Consider the following 19776-nt stretch of genomic DNA (forward strand, 5'->3'; position numbering starts at 1 on the left):
GTTTGGAAAGCGTGGGCTTACTTAAGGCCATAAAGTTCTTTTTTGTGTCTCAATTTCCTGTAGAAGGGTGTTTTCAGGCATCAGTTACAGTAAGACAAGCTGAAATTAGCTGCACCTACATGACCCAGAGGTGAGATTGGACTTCAGTTTATTGTACCAAACAGTGTTGCTCTACTTTTGTTTGCCTGTCCTCATTTATTTATCTCTGCCTGTTGCAGAGATAATGTATGAAAACTCTGGGTAAAGGCTGCGTTAATGAGAGCTGTGAGCCCATGTGTAAACTTACAGAGCTTATAGCAGAGTGCTGTGCCTGCTGATGAGGGCTTTTTAGTTCTACTACCACCATATTAGTATTAAACATCCCAGTGGTGGGGTCTTATCATTGAAAATTTCTGTTGCCTGACATCAAGACCCAAGGCTCTCGTATTCCTGGCATCTATTTGAGAGCTAGAGGATGAGTCAGGTTACTTGCTTTTCAGAATTTCTCTGTCAGACTCGGGGTAATCAGGAAGACTGTTAGATGCACGCATGGTCTATTGGTCTATTGATCTACTGTTGGTTTTTTTGTCGTTTTGTTTTTTTAGTAGAGATCAAATGTAGGAACATAGCATGATAATATAGCGTTAGAATTTTGCACCGGTATATATTTAAACATCACGTTGAAGGCAGAAAAATTGGTCAAGATAAAAAGCAGAAAAAGTAATTGAGATTTCTCTGTCAATCATGACTCAACGTTTTCCCCTCTTAAATAATCTTTGTAATCCTCAGGTGGACAGTGAGTACAGATACAAGTGCACAACATGTGAAAAGGCTTTTCGAATAGAGAGTGCCTTGGAATTCCATAACTGCAGGACAGGTGAGCGTGGCTAATGTTTCAGCTTCCTCTCATCTTTATGGGTATGCCCACAAATCCAGCACAGCATACTAACTACAAAGGGAAAGTACACATTTGGATTTTTTTCATTATTGCAAGCAGCCTGCCGCTTTCCTTTCTTCCTTCCCTTCTAAAACTTCTTTTTGCAATAATCAAAGTAGAATCCATAATCTGTAGAGTAATACATCCACTTATGTGTTGCCTTTTTTCTTTTCCCTGCTCACCCATAAAATATCGTCACTGGTATTTCACTTGTATGTTCATGGATACCCTTTCACTGTCTCTGTTTAACTTTCTTTCCTGAAACCATTTCAACTAATTCCTCTGAGAATGAGGAACTGGAAAAGAGGTCACTATTATTGATAGTCTGCAATTTTCAGAGATTAGTTTACTTCTGCTTTTTCGTGCTTTCTTTATACTTAAAATAATCTCTCTGTATGTTTCCTTCTTGCTATCACTACAGCCTGTCCTTTCCTTCCACAGCCTTCCCTTGTTATTACTCCTATTAGATGTTCTGAGATCTTATGCTTAGAAAATGACAGCCTGATTACTTTTATAGACACATGATAACTCCCTGTTCAGAATCACCTGGGTAGCTGCCGCCTCAAGCACCATTCAAAATAAATTTTCTGATTTCCTTTGAAAGGGTGCAGATTGAATAAGAACTCAGCCTTATGAAGAATGGGAAGCAAAGCTGAATGACCTCAGTATTCAAAGAGATTGGCTCATTTTCTTTCTGAGTTGACTGCTACCATAATGAGCAGCAGTTTTTGCTCTCCGATTTGACAAATCAAGCAGTTAGCATCTTTGTGATTGCTGTAGTGTTGGCAAATTCCACCTAAAGGACCATGCTTTCATTTTTTGACAGAAGTCTCAACTACTGAATACAAAACAAATTTCCCATAGGCCTGTTACTTTTAATGTTCCTCTTCTGAGATTTTGTACTTTCTTCTGGAGTATACTGTACTGGCTGACATTAGGAGCCAATGCTGGCAGTATTCTGATGTTTAGATACAGCTGACAGTGTTCTGATGTGTTGCCATATACACAGCTATTTTACCGTCATCGAAAACTTGAATCAACTGTAACTGAGTCTTCCTTGAATGTTATTTTAATGTATGCTAGACCATGATAGAAATAGACCAGGGAAGGAAGATATGATGGTAGTGTCAGTGTTGAACTGACATATGTTGTTATTGCTTTTGAAGAAATACTCTCCAGGGATTGTTAACTTCACAGATAGCAAAGATGCACTTGGTGTATTGTTTGGTGTTTATTATACTTTTAATGAGAGGACAGATTTTAGAGTTAAAAAAAAATACATACTTCATTTCCTTCCTCAATCTATATATAATGACTGATTACTTGTATGTTATAACTCAGGTTTCACAAAAGAACTAAAAGATATGTCACAAACATAGAAAACTTGCTTTCCTTTTAAAAAGCTGCCTGGTTTCTCTTGCTTACAGATGACAAGACATTCCAGTGTGAGATGTGTTTCAGATTCTTTTCTACAAACAGTAATCTTTCCAAACACAAGAAAAAGCATGGAGATAAGAAGTTTGCATGTGAAATCTGCAATAAGATGTTCTACAGGAAGGATGTCATGCTGGACCATCAAAGACGACACCTGGAAGGTAAGCTTACCACCTATGAACCTAGTTATTATGGTAGGTGTCATTTTTAGTCAGTTTCTTGCTGTAAAGTTGTAGGTTTCAGCAGCATGTGAAGTTTATGAAAAATAACAGTAATGAATCCTGGATCAGAGTTATTTAGATCTGAGAAACCTTTTTAGGAGCTGCACCCTTTTTTTTAACTTCACATGATTGGGGCAGTGCTGCTGACAGTCACATGAAAGCTGCTTGGCTCATCATGCAGTATCTGAGACCACCTAATTTTATCAGTGGTTTTTTTGTTGTTGTTGTTTTGTTGTTTTTTTTTTTAGTTTCTTTGATTTTTCTCTTTTGTGGTAGTTAGAATATTTGAGAGCCGAGAATTAACTGAAAGTGACTGCTGTATAAATATAAATCTGTTCTATAGGCTGCTACCTGACCAATATTGTATAAATGGAATGCTGTGTGATGTAATTTAGGGAGTACATGAAGATGAGATTATGAGATTTCAAAATTTCCAACATCTAAGGATGTTATGTTCCAGGCTGGATGTGGCTCTGGGCAGCCTGGTCTGCTGGTTGGCAATGCTGCACATAGCAGGGGGGTTGAAATTAGATGATCATTGTGGTCCTTTTCAACCCACAGCATCCTATGATATGATTCTGTGTTATAGATACTCCTCAAAGGGTCTGGAAAAACTTGGACAATGACAGCTTACCAAATTATACGTTAAAATACCACTAGTGGTGTAGGAGATAAGAATGAAGGTGATATACATATAAAAATAATAATAAAGCAGTCAAATTATGTAATTTGTCACTTTGGGCATAGCCAGCCATCACTGGACTTTCATGATTCAGCTCTCTGTGTCCTGAACTAGAGGACAAGGTTTTGAGTAGCGATGGCAAGAAGTTTCACATTCAGTTGTCACAGAACAGCAGCAGCCCTTTTCTTCATGGAAAGTAGCAAAGAAAGAGGTCTGTAATTGTCCTTGAACATCAGAAATGATGCTGGGTTATTCTCTCTCCCCTCAGAGACTGACAAAGGGATTTCTATTCTAGATATCTGATCAAAATACCAAGGCCTATTAGATCTGCCTGTTTTCTGTTATTGACAATAAATTCCTGTTTTCAGACACATTACAGTTGGAGTAATATCCAACAGGCCACAATACTTCCCTTTGGCAGAATTCTTCTGTATTCTTAAGATGGCATTTTTACTAAGAAATGATCCTTTTGCTAGCAATTAAATTCTGCATTGAGGCTTTTCCCAGTATTTCACTCTTCTTTACAGTACTCACCTGAGAGGGCATGCAGATTGGAGTGGAAAGCCATGGTTTATTTTTTTTGTTTTGTTTTTTTGATGGGGGCTGTTCTGTAAAGGGGTGAGGCGTGTGAAAAGAGAAGACTTTGAACACAGCACGGAAAACATGGTTCGCTACAAGAAGGAGCCTTCGGGATGTCCTGTGTGTGGGAAGGTAGGCTGCTTTGCCAGCATGTGCCCCGTGAAGCTATGTGTTGTAGCTCCAGGAACATGCTGAGGGTACAGTGCCTCAGCTCTGAGTCTCTAAATGAATTATCTTGACATAGAACGTGTTACCAGCCACGCATTAAAACACAATCACTATCTACTTGAATAGACACACCGTCTGCCAAAAGGTTGAGGTAAATGACATTTAGTGCAGTATGTGCCACATCAGACTGCCTCGCAACTTACACAGATGCATAGTCAGTCAGCAGCAAGTCCTGAGGCCCAGCCAAGATGATCCTCTTTCAGCTGCATGAGCTCTATTATATGCCCATGTTCCACTACGGCCAGTGATTGTGGAAGCTGTTATGACAAAAATAAGAACAAAACTGAAGTTCAGACCAGAGTTTTTTCAGGACGTGCAACATGGTCACTGTGTCTGGCAGTGAATCCTCATGGCTTACACTATTTAGAGTGAAGATTTTCTTCCAGAATGAAAATGGCTACAATTGACTGTATTGAAAATCTGTTAGAATTTCAAGTGAATTCATTGTGTGATTGTGCCATTGTTGTGTTTTGGAGCTTAATATTCATTATCTGAAGTTGCTACTGTCACCAGTGCAAAGACTGTGGATTTTACTAGTGATTTTATAAATGTTTAATGATTCATGGTGGAAGGTGTACTCAAGCAACACTTAAACTGGGGGGTAAGCTTTTGATTTTGATGCTTTCAGTATGTTAATTTCAGTGAAGATAGATTTTGTGCATGTATCTTTTTACAGATAGATGCAACATTCTTGGTTCAAAAGGCACTGTCTAAATAAACTTACCCTATGTAATTCTGCTGCATCTATTTGTAAGCCCACCTCTAATAAGTAGGCAATTTCATTAAGTTCTTTGGAGCTGCATATATGTTTTGCTTTGTCACCAGTTTGTGAGGTCATCTGCTGGCTAGATAACAGATGTTCCTGTCTGTTTCTGGTCTGAATAAATAAAAAAGACAGGAGATACATTCTTAGCTATCTGTTGGGTAATTTGTAAAGAACTGCAGCCCTGCTGGATGTGATACAAAAACCCATCCTTCTTTCTTTTAGGTGTTTTCATGTAGAAGCAATATGAACAAACACCTTCTAACACATGGAGACAAGAAATACACCTGTGAAATCTGTGGACGTAAATTTTTTAGAGTGGATGTGTTGAGAGATCACATTCATGTCCATTTTAAGGTACTGTGTTTATTGTTTGGTAGAGAAGTCATGTTATTTAGCAAACATTAACAAACATATGGATAAATATAGTGAGACTGTTACAGCCATGTGTTGTATGGCAACACAAGTGATTGTGTATCCTGTGTGGTGATGTTTCTGCTGCAGTCTAGCAAGCACTGTGTTCTTTACCTATGGCTCTGGGTTTCCACATGTGTTATTTCAGAATGATCTTCTAAACTTGTGACTTTGCATGAGTCATTGGGGTTGATTGGTTTAAAGCAGAAAGAATAATTACCTAACAAGACAGCTGCTAACAGATGTATTTTTCCAGCTGTAGTTTGGCTGAGATGAGGGTTTACTGTCATCCCCTCTCTGCACTGAAAAAACTTCACCAACCAACAACAAAATTAACTGTTCCTGCTCTTTTCCATGCCAGTGATTGTGATTCTCTTGTATATACCAGCATAACTGGCTGTGTGCTGCATGCAGTTCCTTTCCTGGTTTTGTCAAAATGATTCAAATCATTTAAACAGGAAAAAAGAAAAAAAAAATTAGCAGTGTCTAAACAGATGCTGATTATTTTGGCATCACTTGGTTAACCCGAAATCTAAAGGAATTGTATCACTCAGTGACATTTGTAAAGACTCTTATGTGGATGTAATACTGAACCCGTTGACTCTGTTTACATTAAAATTCATTCTATACACAAAATCTGGTATTATCTGTTCAGATGAATGGTTGTTTCTTGTTTAATCATGGACAGAGTGAATTTCTTTATCTTAATTGAATGAAATGGGAAGACAATCTAGATGATGTTGATAAATAGTGCTACAGCAGCTGATAATGTGAGGCAGTCAGTGTGGAGAAAATGCTGTTGAGGTATTACATTTTGAAATAGATGTTTAATCTATTAAAACATAATATTCTTTCCTACTTTGCACAGGATATAGCACTAATGGACGATCACCAGAGGGAAGAGTTCATTGGTAAAATTGGAATCTCATCAGAAGAAAATGATGACAATTCTGATGAAAGTGCAGATTCTGAACCTCACAAGTATAGCTGCAAAAGGTGCCAGGTAGCTTTAAATACTTTCAAATTAATTTAATGGGAGGGAAGGAGTGGAGGTGTCTATCAATTATTTATAACTTTAAGTAATGTTGAAAATTAGGAAAGAGCAGGCCAGCTCACAGGTCTGCTCTCCTCTGCAGTGCTCTGATCTACAAAGTGATGTCATTCCACAAGACATGGTGGTGTTCTGCAAGGTGAATGCCAGACACTTAAAAAGATAAATGCATATGTTTCCCTGTATGCGAGGCAGCAAGCAAGCAAAACTGGAGGAAGAAACAGTAAATTTCTGTTCATTCAATTCTTAGACTATGTTTTAATTATGTGCAAATTAAAAAAATATTTATGTTCAAGTGGTATTTCTGAATGGTGCCATTCACAATTTGATTCATTTCAAAAAGATCAAATGCTGTCTAGAGGGTATCCACTTTGGGGGATTAACACTCCTGTTAGCATCCAACATGAACGCTTATTCTTGGCCTACTGTGTTACTACCAGGATGGTACTGGAATATGCTTACTTGTCGGCAAGCAGAGGAAGACTCTGTCAGCCTTTAACTGCATGGCTTTTGCCATTTTGTAAAGAAGTAATGAGGAAGAATGGGATCTTTGGGTTCTATATATTCATGGGGAGCACACTGCGCAGGAGTGAGAGGGTTGCAAAAAATGATCTGTGGGAACAGCAGAACTGGCCAAACTGGCAGTGGAGCTGAAGAATCTTGGGAGTTAAATCACTGGCTTGTCCTCTGGAAATCAGAATTTATATCACAGATACACACAATGTAGTGAAAGCACTTAGCCTACCTTCTCATGGAAAAGACTTGGAGATATTAGTACTTCAGGTTTCTGTTCTTATCTGCAAACTGATTTTAAGCTTATGTCAGTAAGCATAAGATGTGGTCTCACCAGTTAATCATATACTTGCTAATTTTAATGTCTGGCACTTAATGGGTACATAAACTGTATAAAATATATGCTTCTAAATGAGGGAAATGTTGCTGTTTCAAATTAGAAGGGTGTTTCTGGAAGCTGGTCTCTTTTAGTGCTTCTGCAGGTGTTTGTGAAGTTTGTGAACTGTAAGGCAGTGGAAGATGAGTGTAAGCTATGGTGAGATAGGGAGGCTCTTTTTGGCTGAAAACTGATGCACTCCTGAAGGAGAACTACATACAAATCAGTATTAGTGAAATACATGTTCCAAGATTTTGGGAGTCTCTCACTTAGTTTCCTTTTCCCAAAGGACATCTTCACCAAGCTGTACAGTGCTGTCAGCCATGCCCTGAATAGGAGCAAAATTAGAGCAAATGAACACGTTGTCGTGGCACTTTGCTCTGATACATAGGAGCATATAAGAATATGCAACACTACTTAGCCCTGGTGGAGCTCCTGTCTGTTGTAGCTGTAGTGCTTCCAAGAGCTGAGCTGGAATCTCTGCCCTACAAATGCCAAGAAATACAAACTCCCTGAAGCTAGCGCTGATGCTTTCTCTGCAGAATGGAATACTATGCCTTAGAGCTCAAAAAACATTTATCTCTGTCTGTGGCATCCTTGCTTAAACAGCTAGTGAAGATTATACGTGGCTCTTTTTAAGTCTGTTCCTTGCTGCACAAATAATTGGAGGTCTTCTACTAATGTAGTACAAGAAGCACTTCTCTGTCCAAAAATAAGTGAACTGTTTTCATTATGCTCTTCTGCCCTCTGTCAGCAAGGACCCAGAGATACCATACTGATCTGGTTTTCTGAGTGAGTTAATTGATGTCGTGTAGCAGAGTGCTTGTAATGGCCAAACAGGTTCAGTCCCGAATCTAGCTTTCAAAGATATTTTATCTAGCGATAAGCAGAATATTTCTGACTGCTGCTTCTGACTGTAGATCCCAATAATGTGTTACTAAACCACAGCTGTTTGCAAGGAACTTCTTCCCCTTTCATTCACTATTGGTTCATTTCACAGTTAACTTTCGGCCGAGGAAAGGAGTACTTGAAGCATATAATGGACGTGCACAAGGAGAAAGGCTATGGCTGTAGCATTTGTAATCGACGCTTTGCCTTGAAGGCCACTTACCATGCACACATGGTCATTCACCGGGAGAACCTACCTGATCCTAATGTGCAGAAGTAAGATGACTTGTTGGGCTGCTAAGAGGAGCTGTCTTTCTGTAGTCACGGTGGCTCTCTCATCCGATGCTTTAGGAGAACTGGGCTATAATGAAATATATAACATTAGTAATTCACTTAGTGTTATTAATCAACAGCCTCCCAGTTCGGTCTTTGTAAAGTATAAATCTGTGCTTTTTAATAAGAATTAAAAAACAAGAACACGATTATGATTTGAGGACATAGCAATACCAAAGTGCTCCAAGCTTACATTTACAGTTGAAGGAACTTGTCTAGTAATTACCAAATAAAGTTACTGACAGAAATGTCTAAAAATCATCTTTGTCTCAGGGGAGGTGTGACATTTTTGGTCTTTTTGGTTTCAGATACATCCATCCATGTGAAATCTGTGGAAGGATTTTTAACAGTATAGGGAATCTGGAAAGACATAAGCTTATACATACAGGTAAAAATGCTGTGTTTCTTTATAATTATCAATATTCAAAAAAAATTTCTGTTGCCAGTGCCTGCCTTTTTTTTTCCTTTTTCCCCAAGAAAAAAGCTTCTGGGTTTTTATTCTAAGTTACAATAAGATAAATTATCTATTCATGCTTTAAGGTAGACCAGTTTTCTAAAGCAGAAAGTGTTAATGAAGATATTTGGTCAAAGCCCACAGTGCAGAAGGTCCTTAGTTAATCCCATGCAGGATTCATCTGCTAAAAAACCTAATTCTGTATTCCGTTCTTCCTCAAATTCTTATCCATGTCGCCTTCTCACCATTACACAGGCTGAAAACTGCTATTGCAAAATCATTTTTAACAATTCATTATTATTTCATGCTATACAGTATTGCCCTACTTCAGGCTTTGTCTTTTTTCAGATCATGCACACACACAAAAAAGCAGCTTTTCTTTCTCTTAACTCTCCTAGTGCAGTTTGGACTACAGTATGCATGAAAGATGTGGCTGACGACACAGATGGACTGTCGCCCTCTAATTCACCAATCTAGTCAGTTTTGAGGGGATGCACATTTTTCATTAACATTTTTTTTTGTTTGTTTATGTTGTCTTTTACATTTATTTTTAAGGTGTAAAAAGTCATGCTTGTGAGCAATGTGGCAAATCATTTGCTAGGAAAGACATGTTAAAAGAACACATGCGGGTCCATGATAATATCCGAGAATACTTGTGTGCAGAATGTGGCAAAGGTATGTCTAAAGCCTTGTTTTCCATTAACTGTGGTACTGAATAGCAGATGAATATCTGAATTCAAATTCTGCTCTTAGAATATTGGGAAGGTCCTCCGAATGTAAATTTCTTTACTTGCGAGCGTTAGAAACTATTAATCAGGAGCTTGACAGATATATATAACACTTCTAAATTTATGAACTGCTTCCATGACCTGTAAGATGCATCTAATGTTAATAAAATTTGCCTCTGTTCTGTTAGATTGAGAAGTGCTTCTCTGACTGAATTCTGCTGCGTTTGCAGCACCAAAGTGAACAAAAATCTTGGTTGCTTGTATTTTTTTTCATTGTAAGTTGTTTTCAGACATAAGCTTAGAGTGATTTCTCTAAGAGCCTCAACTGTCAAAAGTTGTTTCTACTTTTTGAGTTATTTGTTACAATCTGAGCAATTACTGAACTGGCATTTTAGTAAAGGCATTAAATGTGATATCTCTGATAATGTTTTTTCTTCTGTTTTCCTTGCTGTTCTGCTTCTTCCTCGGTGATTCTTCGGATGTTTTCCAGAGCTTTTGCCTGGGTCTAGAAGAATAGTGATAAATTGCTATTGGCTAACAATGAATTTAGTTTGAGTTCTTCTCTGAAGGTGGGAGAAATGGAGAAAATACCACTTCATACCACGCTTTTAGCTGTGTCTGTTTGTCTCATAGGAATGAAGACAAAACATGCACTTCGTCACCACATGAAACTTCATAAAGGGATAAAAGAATATGAATGCAAGGAATGTCACCGAAAATTTGCACAGAAAGTCAACATGCTGAAGCATTACAAAAGACACACAGGTGAGGTCTCTAAAGATGTGCAAAATCAACTAAATGCTTCTTGGGAGAACTCATATCTAGAAGAGTGAGAGTGTCAGAATAGAAATACACATATTATGCTTTTTGAAAAGTGGGAGTTTGACCTCTTGTCAGCCAGAACCACTATTGTATTATGCAGCTAAGATACACCGGTTGGTTGGTTTCATGTTTTCCTTTTTTAATGAAGGTTGGTTTGGTCTTGGGTAGGCCTAGAGTGTTGCTTCCATTTTAAATTAGTCTTTAGTTTCTTATTTCCCATTTCTTATTGTTATTTTCTGACTGATAAGAGTGGCACGGTTTAGCTAAAAAATAGCTGGTGATGCTGGGCTTTCCCTGCTTGTTTGGCTGTGTGATGGGGTTTTTGGTAATACGAGATTTAAAATTATCCCAGATGCCTTAAACTATTACTGCTCTTATGCTAAATGTACTCTTCATACAGGAATCAAAGATTTCATGTGTGAGCTCTGTGGGAAGACTTTTAGTGAGAGAAATACAATGGAAACTCATAAGTTGATTCATACAGGTAAAATCTCCAAGAAATAATAGCCAAGTACTATAGCTTAATTTTTTCTGTAGTTCCTCTTGAGCTACTGACAATATGATACTCACCTTTCGGGGCTGTTGCTAACAGATTTCCCTTCCATCTGCCACCAGTAGGAAAACAGTGGACGTGTTCAGTCTGTGATAAGAAGTATGTCACTGATTACATGCTCCAGAAACACATACAGCTCACTCACGATAAGGTGGAAGCCCAGAGCTGTCAGCTGTGTGGGACAAAGGTTTCTACCAGAGCATCCATGAGTCGACATATGAGGCGTAAACATCCAGAGGTGAGTTAGTTTGGCAAGTAGCTCATGGCGTGCTTTGGTATTTTGACTTTTGTTTTGTTTTGGAAACTTAATGGCCTTCAGTGATATAGAAGGAGTTCCACCCCAACTCTTTTTTATCCCTGTTCTTTTGAGGCAAATTTTGGTTAAGGGTAAATTAACCTTAGCTTGGGCACTATCTCTTAAGCTTGCACTTAACTGAATGAGCACTTATGTTCTATTTCAGCAGTAAACACACCTGATTGTCACTCCCTAAAAATGATTTTCTTCTGATTGTTTAAATCTTTTTTTTTTGCCTTTGCTTATATGTATGATTTTTTCATATTTTGTATTCATCTGTTAGTGAGCATAGTTCACTTTTTTTTCTTCATTATGCTTTCTGTATTCAGGAGTGATCTGAAAGAAATGGTGAATAGAGGTGACAGCAGCATCCGATGATGATACAAAATAATAAATAATAAAGATAAATGCTAACTGTGGAGAATTTGGATTAGAGAGTTGTTTTGTCTGACTCTAGTGGAGCTAGTGGATTTCTGAATAGATAATGCATGTGCTTTTTTTCTCAGCAGTTTCTTCTTTAGGTTGTTTAAAGCTTGTTCTTTCCATTTTAGCCTTTATTTTACAACCAAATTATCATCAGTGTTGCTTTGCCTTAAATTATGCCTACTTTTCATCACAGTGACAGGGAAAGATGCCAGCAAAAAGCTTTTGTTTATTGATTTTTGGACTAAAAATGCAGCTAGCTATCTGCAATTTAGAGGCAATTTGTTCCTGTTTTTTGATAAGCTGAGCTGCAGAGATTCTGCTGGGGACAATAGAGTAGGACACAGTTAATGTGTTTATTATCAGTAGCAATAAAATAAGTTTTATAAAGTAATTTTTAGCCAATTACATTTTACAAAATATTATATTTCTTTTCTACAGAATTCTTCACTTCTCGATAGGTTGTGGGCTGTCTGGAATACGAGAAAAAAACACATTCTTCTAATATTGTCTTTAAACTTTGCTTTTCAGTGAAAAGGAAAAGATTTTTGTGCCACAAGATAAAGGCTATTTACAACAAAACAAGCTGTGGTTATATTAAATTAAACCATTACATTAAATGGTTTGTATGACATGTTGGATGCAGCGTTTTTGCTCTGTGATTAGGTAAGGTAATACTGTATTGTTTGGCTGCAGTTTGTTCACCAAGGCTGATACCACTTTGTCCACAGATTCTTTCAGTGAAGATCGATGATTTAGAGCAGCTGCCAGAGACTACAACCATTGATGCCTCTTCAATTGGGATTGTTCAGGTACATTTACCGTTGCCAAATTCCAGTGGCAACAAGATTTTCAGACTTACTGGGGGTGTTGCTTTTTTGGTATGTATCATAGCCAAGCGTGGGCTGATAGGCAAGGAATATGTTTTTTTAGAAATCAGTCCCAGGTTAAGGTGTGGTATGCTGTCTTCTAAGCAGTACAAGCAGATTCAAGATCAGTCTGTTTTGTTATATAACACGTGCTTATAAAATTGAGGTAATTATAGGGTGAGTTCTCATTCCCTGCAATCAAGTTTTGGCCGAAGTTTGATTTTTTTACTTGAAAATCAACAGTAAACCAACTACAGGTAATAGTAGTCTTACATGGAACTTCATCAAGTCATTTTGCTTAGTGTTTCATTTGGAAATGTGTTGCTTCAGCCGGAATTAGCCTTGGAACAGGGAGAATTACCAGAAGGAAAACAGCATATGAAAGCTCCTAAGCGTGGCCAGAAACGAAAGCAGAAGTCGGGTGAGGAGGAGGAAACTCAAGTTCCTGAGGACCCTGCCTTCAGTGAATACACAGAGAAGGAAGCTGAATTTACAGGAAATGTTGGAGATGAGACTAATTCAGCTGTACAGAGCATTCAGCAGGTAAGCTCCAGTAGAAGGGTGGGCAGCTGGCACTGCCTAGGGGGATAACACTTCTGGTTTCCTTGTGGCAAACACAAAAACATTATCAAACATTTAGGGCTAGTTTGATAAACTTCAGTAAGATGAAGATAAATAGAGGAAAAAAAAGGTGTTTGTCCATGCAACTCCTCACATCTGTTTCTGTTTTTTTTTTTTATGTTATCATCTCCTTGTTTGCCAACTAACTGGCTGATGCTGTGACTACAAGTGTCAAGACAGTCAATTTAACTGATGGTTTTGAATGTTACATATGCTCCCCTCTCATTATCTTCTTTCTTCTACACTTGGAAGTTATGTTCAAGTGCTCTATACTCCCCTCTCACAGAATCACAGAAACACCAAGGTTGGAAAAGACCTACAAGATCACCCAGTCCAACCATCCACCCATCACCAATATTTCTCACTAAACCATGTCCCTCAACACAAAATCCAAATGTTCCTTGAACACCTCCAGGGTCGGTGACTCCACCACCCCCCTGGGCAGCCCATTCCAGTGCCTGACCACCCTTTCAGAGAAGTATTATTTCCTAACGTCCAGCCTAAATCTCCCCTGGTGCAGCTTGAAGCCATTCCCTCTAGTCCTATCACCCGTTACACGAGAGAAGAGGCAACCCCAGCTCATTACAACCTCCCTTCAGGTAGTTGTAGAGAGCAAGGTCTCCCCTGAGCCTCCTCTTCTCCAGACTGAACAATCCCAGCTCCTTCAGCTGCTCCGTATTAAGCCTGTGCTCCAGACCCTGTACCAGCTTTGTTTGCCCTCTATTTGTATGAGTTATTTTAGTGGCAGTAGCAACACGTGAGCCCATCAGCACTCAGCTGGTCTTTCTCAGTGCTAGATACTTGACAGTCAGCTGTGCAATATAAGGTTTCTGTTTTTCCTCAGGTGGTGGTGACCCTTGGTGACCCAAATGTCACAGCGCCGTCCAGTTCTGTTGGACTGACAAATATCACTGTTACCCCCATTACAACGGCAGCTGGAACGCAATTCACAAACCTCCAACCAGTGGCTGTGGGCCACCTGACTGCTCCGGAGCGCCAGTTGCAGCTGGACAACTCCATTCTCACTGTGACGTTTGACACAGTCAGCGGTTCTGCCATGCTGCACAACCGCCAGAATGACATTCAGATCCAGCCGCAGCCAGAGGCAGCCAATCCTCATTCTGTGGCCCATTTTATAAATCTAACCACCTTGGTGAACTCCATTGCTCCTCTAGGAAACCAGATAACAGAACAGCATCCTCTGACGTGGAGGTCGGTGCCTCAAACTGATGTCTTGCAGCCCGCGGCACAGCCAGCGCAGCAGCAGTCAGGACAGCAACAGGTTCAAGCAGAGCAGCAGCAACAGATGTATAGCTACTAATTTATACTTTGAAAATTTGAAGTGGACAGTAGAGACAAAAACACAGGATGTTTGGAAAATTTCTGATAGGATTATTTGCTGGATACCAAACAGAGATGGGAAAGTGTTTATACAATGAAATGTAAGCTAAAGTTGGCATCGCACCCTACAACACCTGTGAGAATCTTGAGGTTCTCACATCATCTCTAAACCTTGCAATGTTTTTAAAAAGAAAAAAAAAAAATCAAAACCAAAACCATCACTAATTTAGTACCCCTGCTAAATTGTACTGTGTATTTTGCACTGTGAATTTGGGGCAGTAAGAGTGAGATTTGACAGGAAGCGTCATAATACATCTTAACCAAAGCAGGGAAATAATATGGCACTGGAAATTCAGAAAGCCTTTTAGCCATAACATGACACTTCCTTCCAAGCTGTAAACTTTATACGAAGACCTCGTTGATAGTGAGCTGGAATACACTTGTGGTCAGCTGGTAGAGAATGAAATGTACACAGAAATGGGCGGAACAATAATTGTTTTCTTTCTCCTTTTGGTCCTTCTAACAACATTGGTATAATAGGTGGAGGCTGGGACTTGAGGGTGGGGCTGAGTGTGGCGTGGAAAAAAATAGACCATTTTCACAAGCATTTCCATTTTAGTGATGGGAAAAGCCCTGTACCCTTAACACTGTTAGTGCTACTTGAACCACATAGCTGGTCTAATACTAAGCAACGTCTATGGTCTTCTAGTCAAGTCAGAATCAAACCAGTTATGAACTGAAACAAGAATGTGATACAGTTTTATGTAATTTTAAAGAACTGCTCTTTCAAACTTGCTTTTAGCTAATAGATCCGAAGAGTAATTGGTCCTCTTTGATCAAGTTCAGGATGTGAATTTTTTTTCAATTAGTCTTCTTTCATCGTGTAATAAACATTTGAGAAAGTATTCTTTTTTATATATATACATATATATATATATATGCCTTTGTACTTTATTGTGCATTTCTGGTGAATATTTGTGTGAAGGACACTTATCAATATAAGTCATTAATTTTTTCATCCCTGTATTGCCCTGTCTCACAGAAATAATGCATGAATTCTAGTCCATTCTATTTCCAACTTTCAGAGCCACACACAGTTGTGTGAAATGCAAGACAAAAGAAAGCCCGAAGCATGCTTGGCCACGTGGAGGCAGCATGCCCTAGTGTAGAAGGGGCAAGGTTTGCCTGAATATTGGAGCTGTAAACTAGGGGGTTGGGCAGTCAGTGGGCGACAAACCCGCCCACAGCAGAGGGTTGGAACTGGATGGGCTTTAAAGGTCCCTTCCGACCCGAGCCATTCTGTGGTTGTGATTCTATGAAATACATCAGTGCTGATACAACACTTTGATTCCATTCTCCACATATTGATGTGCAGTCTGGACAGTTGCATGTCAAAAAGACGGTATCTCTCCCACAGATAAGAATGGCTGCTATGAAAAAGAAATTTAACTAAAAATGAATAACAAAAAATAAATAAAAATAAACAGGTGCTGTCTGGAATCCTGACAGCCAAAATTGTCCTACCAGCTGCAGCCGAAGAACAAGTCCTTTCAGGGCTGCAAATTGAGCCAACCTCAGAACCTTACTTAAGATTTTTGCCGGGTATAAAGCATCTGCTGTGTTTAACAGTGAAGATAGATTGATGGTTGTAAAAATCCTGTCTGTGCCTATCATATTTATGAAAATGTTGTATGTATTAGCAAAAATATGAATAGGAATGAGTTTGTCTTTGAAAGTCTGTATTCACATGGACTACCTGACCCCTAAATGATGCCTTAGAATCTCTGCAACAAATCCTTCCAAAGTATAAATGACTGGAAATTAAAGTTAACCTTCCATGGCTTTCCTTGTGCCATATCAACGTTTAGAGGCAACGCTATTCGAGGCTCTGTGTAAAGCCTAATTGCATTAGAATATGTTGCAATTAGGAAAGGATGCAACAAAGGAGTTCCTGGTGACAGATTTTGTGTCAGAGGAGCAGAGCTACTTTGCTGCAAATATCAACAAGTCTATAAATGTCTCTATGAGAGAGATCTAAATTTGATGGGACAGGAATGCGTATCAGAAAGAGAAAACATCTTTTACCAGTGCAGAAACAAAAGAATTTTCCATTCCTTATTTGTCTTCCCAGATCCTTTTCAAACAACACTCTATGATCGTGTTGGTTTTCTTTTGGCCTCGCAAGAACTAGAGCTTGATGCTCCTGTATCGTCTGGATTATTCCACCACTGGCTCAGGCCAGGTAACCTCCTCAGCTGTCTTCTCCACAAGCGCAAAACCTATTGGTCATGAGAAAGCTGTCTTTCATTTATGAAATGTGTTGCTTACTTACTTTCAACTTTCTTCCTTTTGCTGAATTTGGTGCCTAATTGGGAAAAGTACATTATAATTTGGCAGGGTGAATGAAAAAAAAAAAAGAGAAATGTAGAGGTCCTGGATCAAGTTATTGTGGTAAATAAAAGATGGCTATGATCTAAAATATAATATATACAAACATGGAAGGTTACAGTACTCCATCTATATGTTTCTGGAAGATTGGTTTTTTGTCCATAGGTGATAATGCTTTTAAGTGGGATTTTTCTGCCTCAGCTGCAGAGTGAGTACAACTATTCTATGTGAATAGCACTGACGGTAGTATTCAGGAAGCACTGAATCAGTCTGAGCCATTTTAACATGTAATTGCCTGACTATTTGAAATGAATGGTGAGTGCAGGTCATCACTCATTACAGATACCTCTCTGACTTCACAGAACTCCTTTTCCCCATGTGTGATCCTCTGGTTTTCTGTAGTCTTATACTGACTGTGTCATCCCTCCTGCTCTCCCACAAAACCTGACTCAGGCAAAGCAAAATCTTGCACTTCTGATAGTGAATTAACCAATTATAAAAGGAACAATCTGATTGCACAATAAATGCTTGCGTGTTGGTGGTCACGTGGAAAAGAAATTTCTCCAGTTTTCTGCTATCCTCCAAATCTTAAATGATGTTCTGCTAAAATATGGAGGAAAAAAATGAAGCTCACCTCAAGCAAGCCAGGCAGTAGAAAGTTTTCAAAAAGCTGAACCTTCCAGAACACTCCTTTTAGAAATAACTTTGACTTTCCCTGCAACCTTTGCTGTGTTATCTTACCATCTCTCAGTGTGACTTCATTATTACTACTATTATTAACATCCCTATGAGAACAAAACTGTATCTTGAGTGTGCTGCAATAGGAAAAGTTTCAAAAGAAAGAATATTTTTGGAGAAGTTGGAAGTTAATTCCTTTTCAGGCGGCACTTCCCTTGGAGAACTAGCGAGTGCCAGCTGCTCTCCCAACTCAGCCTTTTGCAAATGAATACCGAAGTTCTACTGATGCTGTTACAACCTGCACAACAAATAAAAATACGTAAGGGATTTGCAATCTAAATTTCATTTGCCAATTTGTTACTAGGCTTTTCATCTATAGGTTATGAAGGTTACTTTATTCAGCCATGTGTTGGAGATTTTGCGTAATGACTGTTCAGTACCAAACTGGAATTATTTTGAGCCAAAGGAGTGATGTGTAGTGCTGTGTACTGTCTTTGTTTATTGGTAAGACTATTATTTAATTGAATGCTGTCTGTGGCACATGGGCTCTGAAGTAAAGGAGCAACAAGGTGCAGAACCCTTCTCTACTAGCGTTTTTATTCTTTTCTGGTCCTCAATTAACATATCAGACTTTTTTCCTTGAATCACACAGACGTGCTTCAAAAGCAGTAAGATTAGTAGTTACCTCATAGAACTTTGTACCCAAAGTATCCCAAAATATACAGGGAAATGGGGTAGCATCCTGAAATATTTATTCTATAGTTTCTTACTATACTAAATAAAAAACAGAGGAGATTTGCATCTTTCTCAGCAGCGGTCTGTGATGAATTTTGTCAGGAAAAGCTACTGTAATAAGTGCCATTACACTCCCTATAAACTTTTGTTTTGAGATGTGTCACTGGAAAAATATTTTTTTCAGAACAGTAGCAGTCAGTTTCTGCATATACTGCTAAGTTTTTGCACCTTTTTACTGTATCAGAAATCCTCTGAAATTAAGAACTGGAAAACAGATGAATTTATTTCTAGAACTGATTTTCTTATCAATTTGTCAGAATGACTTCTGCAGAGTGCTCTGCACACAAGAAGATGCCTGAATTTCCCACCCTGAAAATTAGGACTGGAAAAAATACTATTCATCCAAATTATAGTCACGTAAAAACTGTGTAGGCATTACCTGAAAATAGATAAGGAAAATAGCTTTATTGGTATTGATTTGTGCATTCTTTTTCAGGAATGATACTTGCTTGGCGTTGTTCACATTATTTAAAGTAACACTGTCACTCCTCGTAATTACTCCTGGCCTTTTATGTGTTATCAGTATAGGTATGCCTCTTGGATAATCCTTCACCTTTTGTATTTTTGGCATATCTGTTCATGGTGGTTGTGAGTGCATTGGCCTAATATGGTATAAAGGCAGAAGGAAACATACTGGAGGAGGATACTGCTGATCTGCACTAAGTAGTAGTATCTGCTCTAAGTAGTTTGGGCCAAAGACTGTACAGCCAAGTGACTTGTGCCTGTGAGATCAGTTGCCAAGATGTCTTCATGTAAGGGGTTTTGCCACGTAGCAAATCCAAAGTTGGCAACAGCAACAACAAAAGGCATTTCCATAGCATTTGTCATCAGCTCAGAGCGATTTTCTTCAGTGCTACTATCATATCCCCAATGTAAATGGCAAGAAGGTGTTAAGTAAGCAACAGTTACTTCATCACGCAGTAACCATTGTTGGGAAATACCTTTTTTGCTGTGAAATGCTCTGAGAAAGCTGTTCTGGATTTCTTTTCCCCCCTAGGTCCTGAAGAGCTATTCTGATTCCACTGCTGCCAGCTAAAAAAGGCAGACTTCAGTCTCAGCTGGAATAACCATACAGAGATCCTGCAGTACAGCCTAACAATGGCTGATGCTCTGGATCACTTTCCTAGAGTTCAAGCTCACTGTTCTAAATTTACCTTCCTAAAGCCAAGCTGAAAGGGGCAGAAAGGCAATCTTTTGAGAGTGGTAGGAAGGTGAGATTCCTCCAAGAGACTTCAGCCTTACTTCTCAAAACTGTAGTGTAATGCTGTTGCCTTTGTCTTATCCATGTTGTTGTTTTGACCAATTAATGTCTGGCTGGTTACAGTGACTCAAGAACAGCTGATGTCAAAAGCAATTAAAATTACTGAGTTTAGGCATTTATTCCATCTAAAGCAGAGTTTTTCAATTCTAA

General features: G+C 38.8%; 1 protein-coding gene across 4 annotated transcripts in view; it reads left to right on the top strand.

Moving 5' to 3' along the window:
* PRDM15 (PR/SET domain 15) overlaps positions 1-18147 on the top strand; it is a 35989-nt gene extending 17842 nt beyond the window's left edge. For 3 of the 4 annotated variants that reach the window (XM_042867534.1, XM_042867535.1, XM_042867537.1), the window contains exons 12-25: positions 769-856; positions 2344-2511; positions 3870-3964; positions 5049-5180; positions 6106-6240; positions 8178-8341; positions 8707-8786; positions 9408-9527; positions 10214-10345; positions 10803-10886; positions 11018-11193; positions 12405-12485; positions 12873-13085; positions 14008-18147. In XM_042867534.1, coding sequence (XP_042723468.1) covers positions 769-856; positions 2344-2511; positions 3870-3964; positions 5049-5180; positions 6106-6240; positions 8178-8341; positions 8707-8786; positions 9408-9527; positions 10214-10345; positions 10803-10886; positions 11018-11193; positions 12405-12485; positions 12873-13085; positions 14008-14484 — 2145 coding nt within the window. In that variant the 3' untranslated portion in view covers positions 14485-18147. The remainder of the gene's footprint in view (positions 1-768; positions 857-2343; positions 2512-3869; positions 3965-5048; positions 5181-6105; positions 6241-8177; positions 8342-8706; positions 8787-9407; positions 9528-10213; positions 10346-10802; positions 10887-11017; positions 11194-12404; positions 12486-12872; positions 13086-14007) is intronic. The other variant, XM_042867536.1, reaches the window with a different exon arrangement.
* The last annotated feature ends 1629 nt before the right edge of the window (positions 18148-19776 follow it).

This window comes from Lagopus leucura, unplaced genomic scaffold (assembly GCF_019238085.1).
Source record: "Lagopus leucura isolate 7727_CA_CO unplaced genomic scaffold, USGS_WTPT01 Super-Scaffold_100001, whole genome shotgun sequence".
Taxonomy (NCBI): domain Eukaryota; kingdom Metazoa; phylum Chordata; class Aves; order Galliformes; family Phasianidae; genus Lagopus; species Lagopus leucura.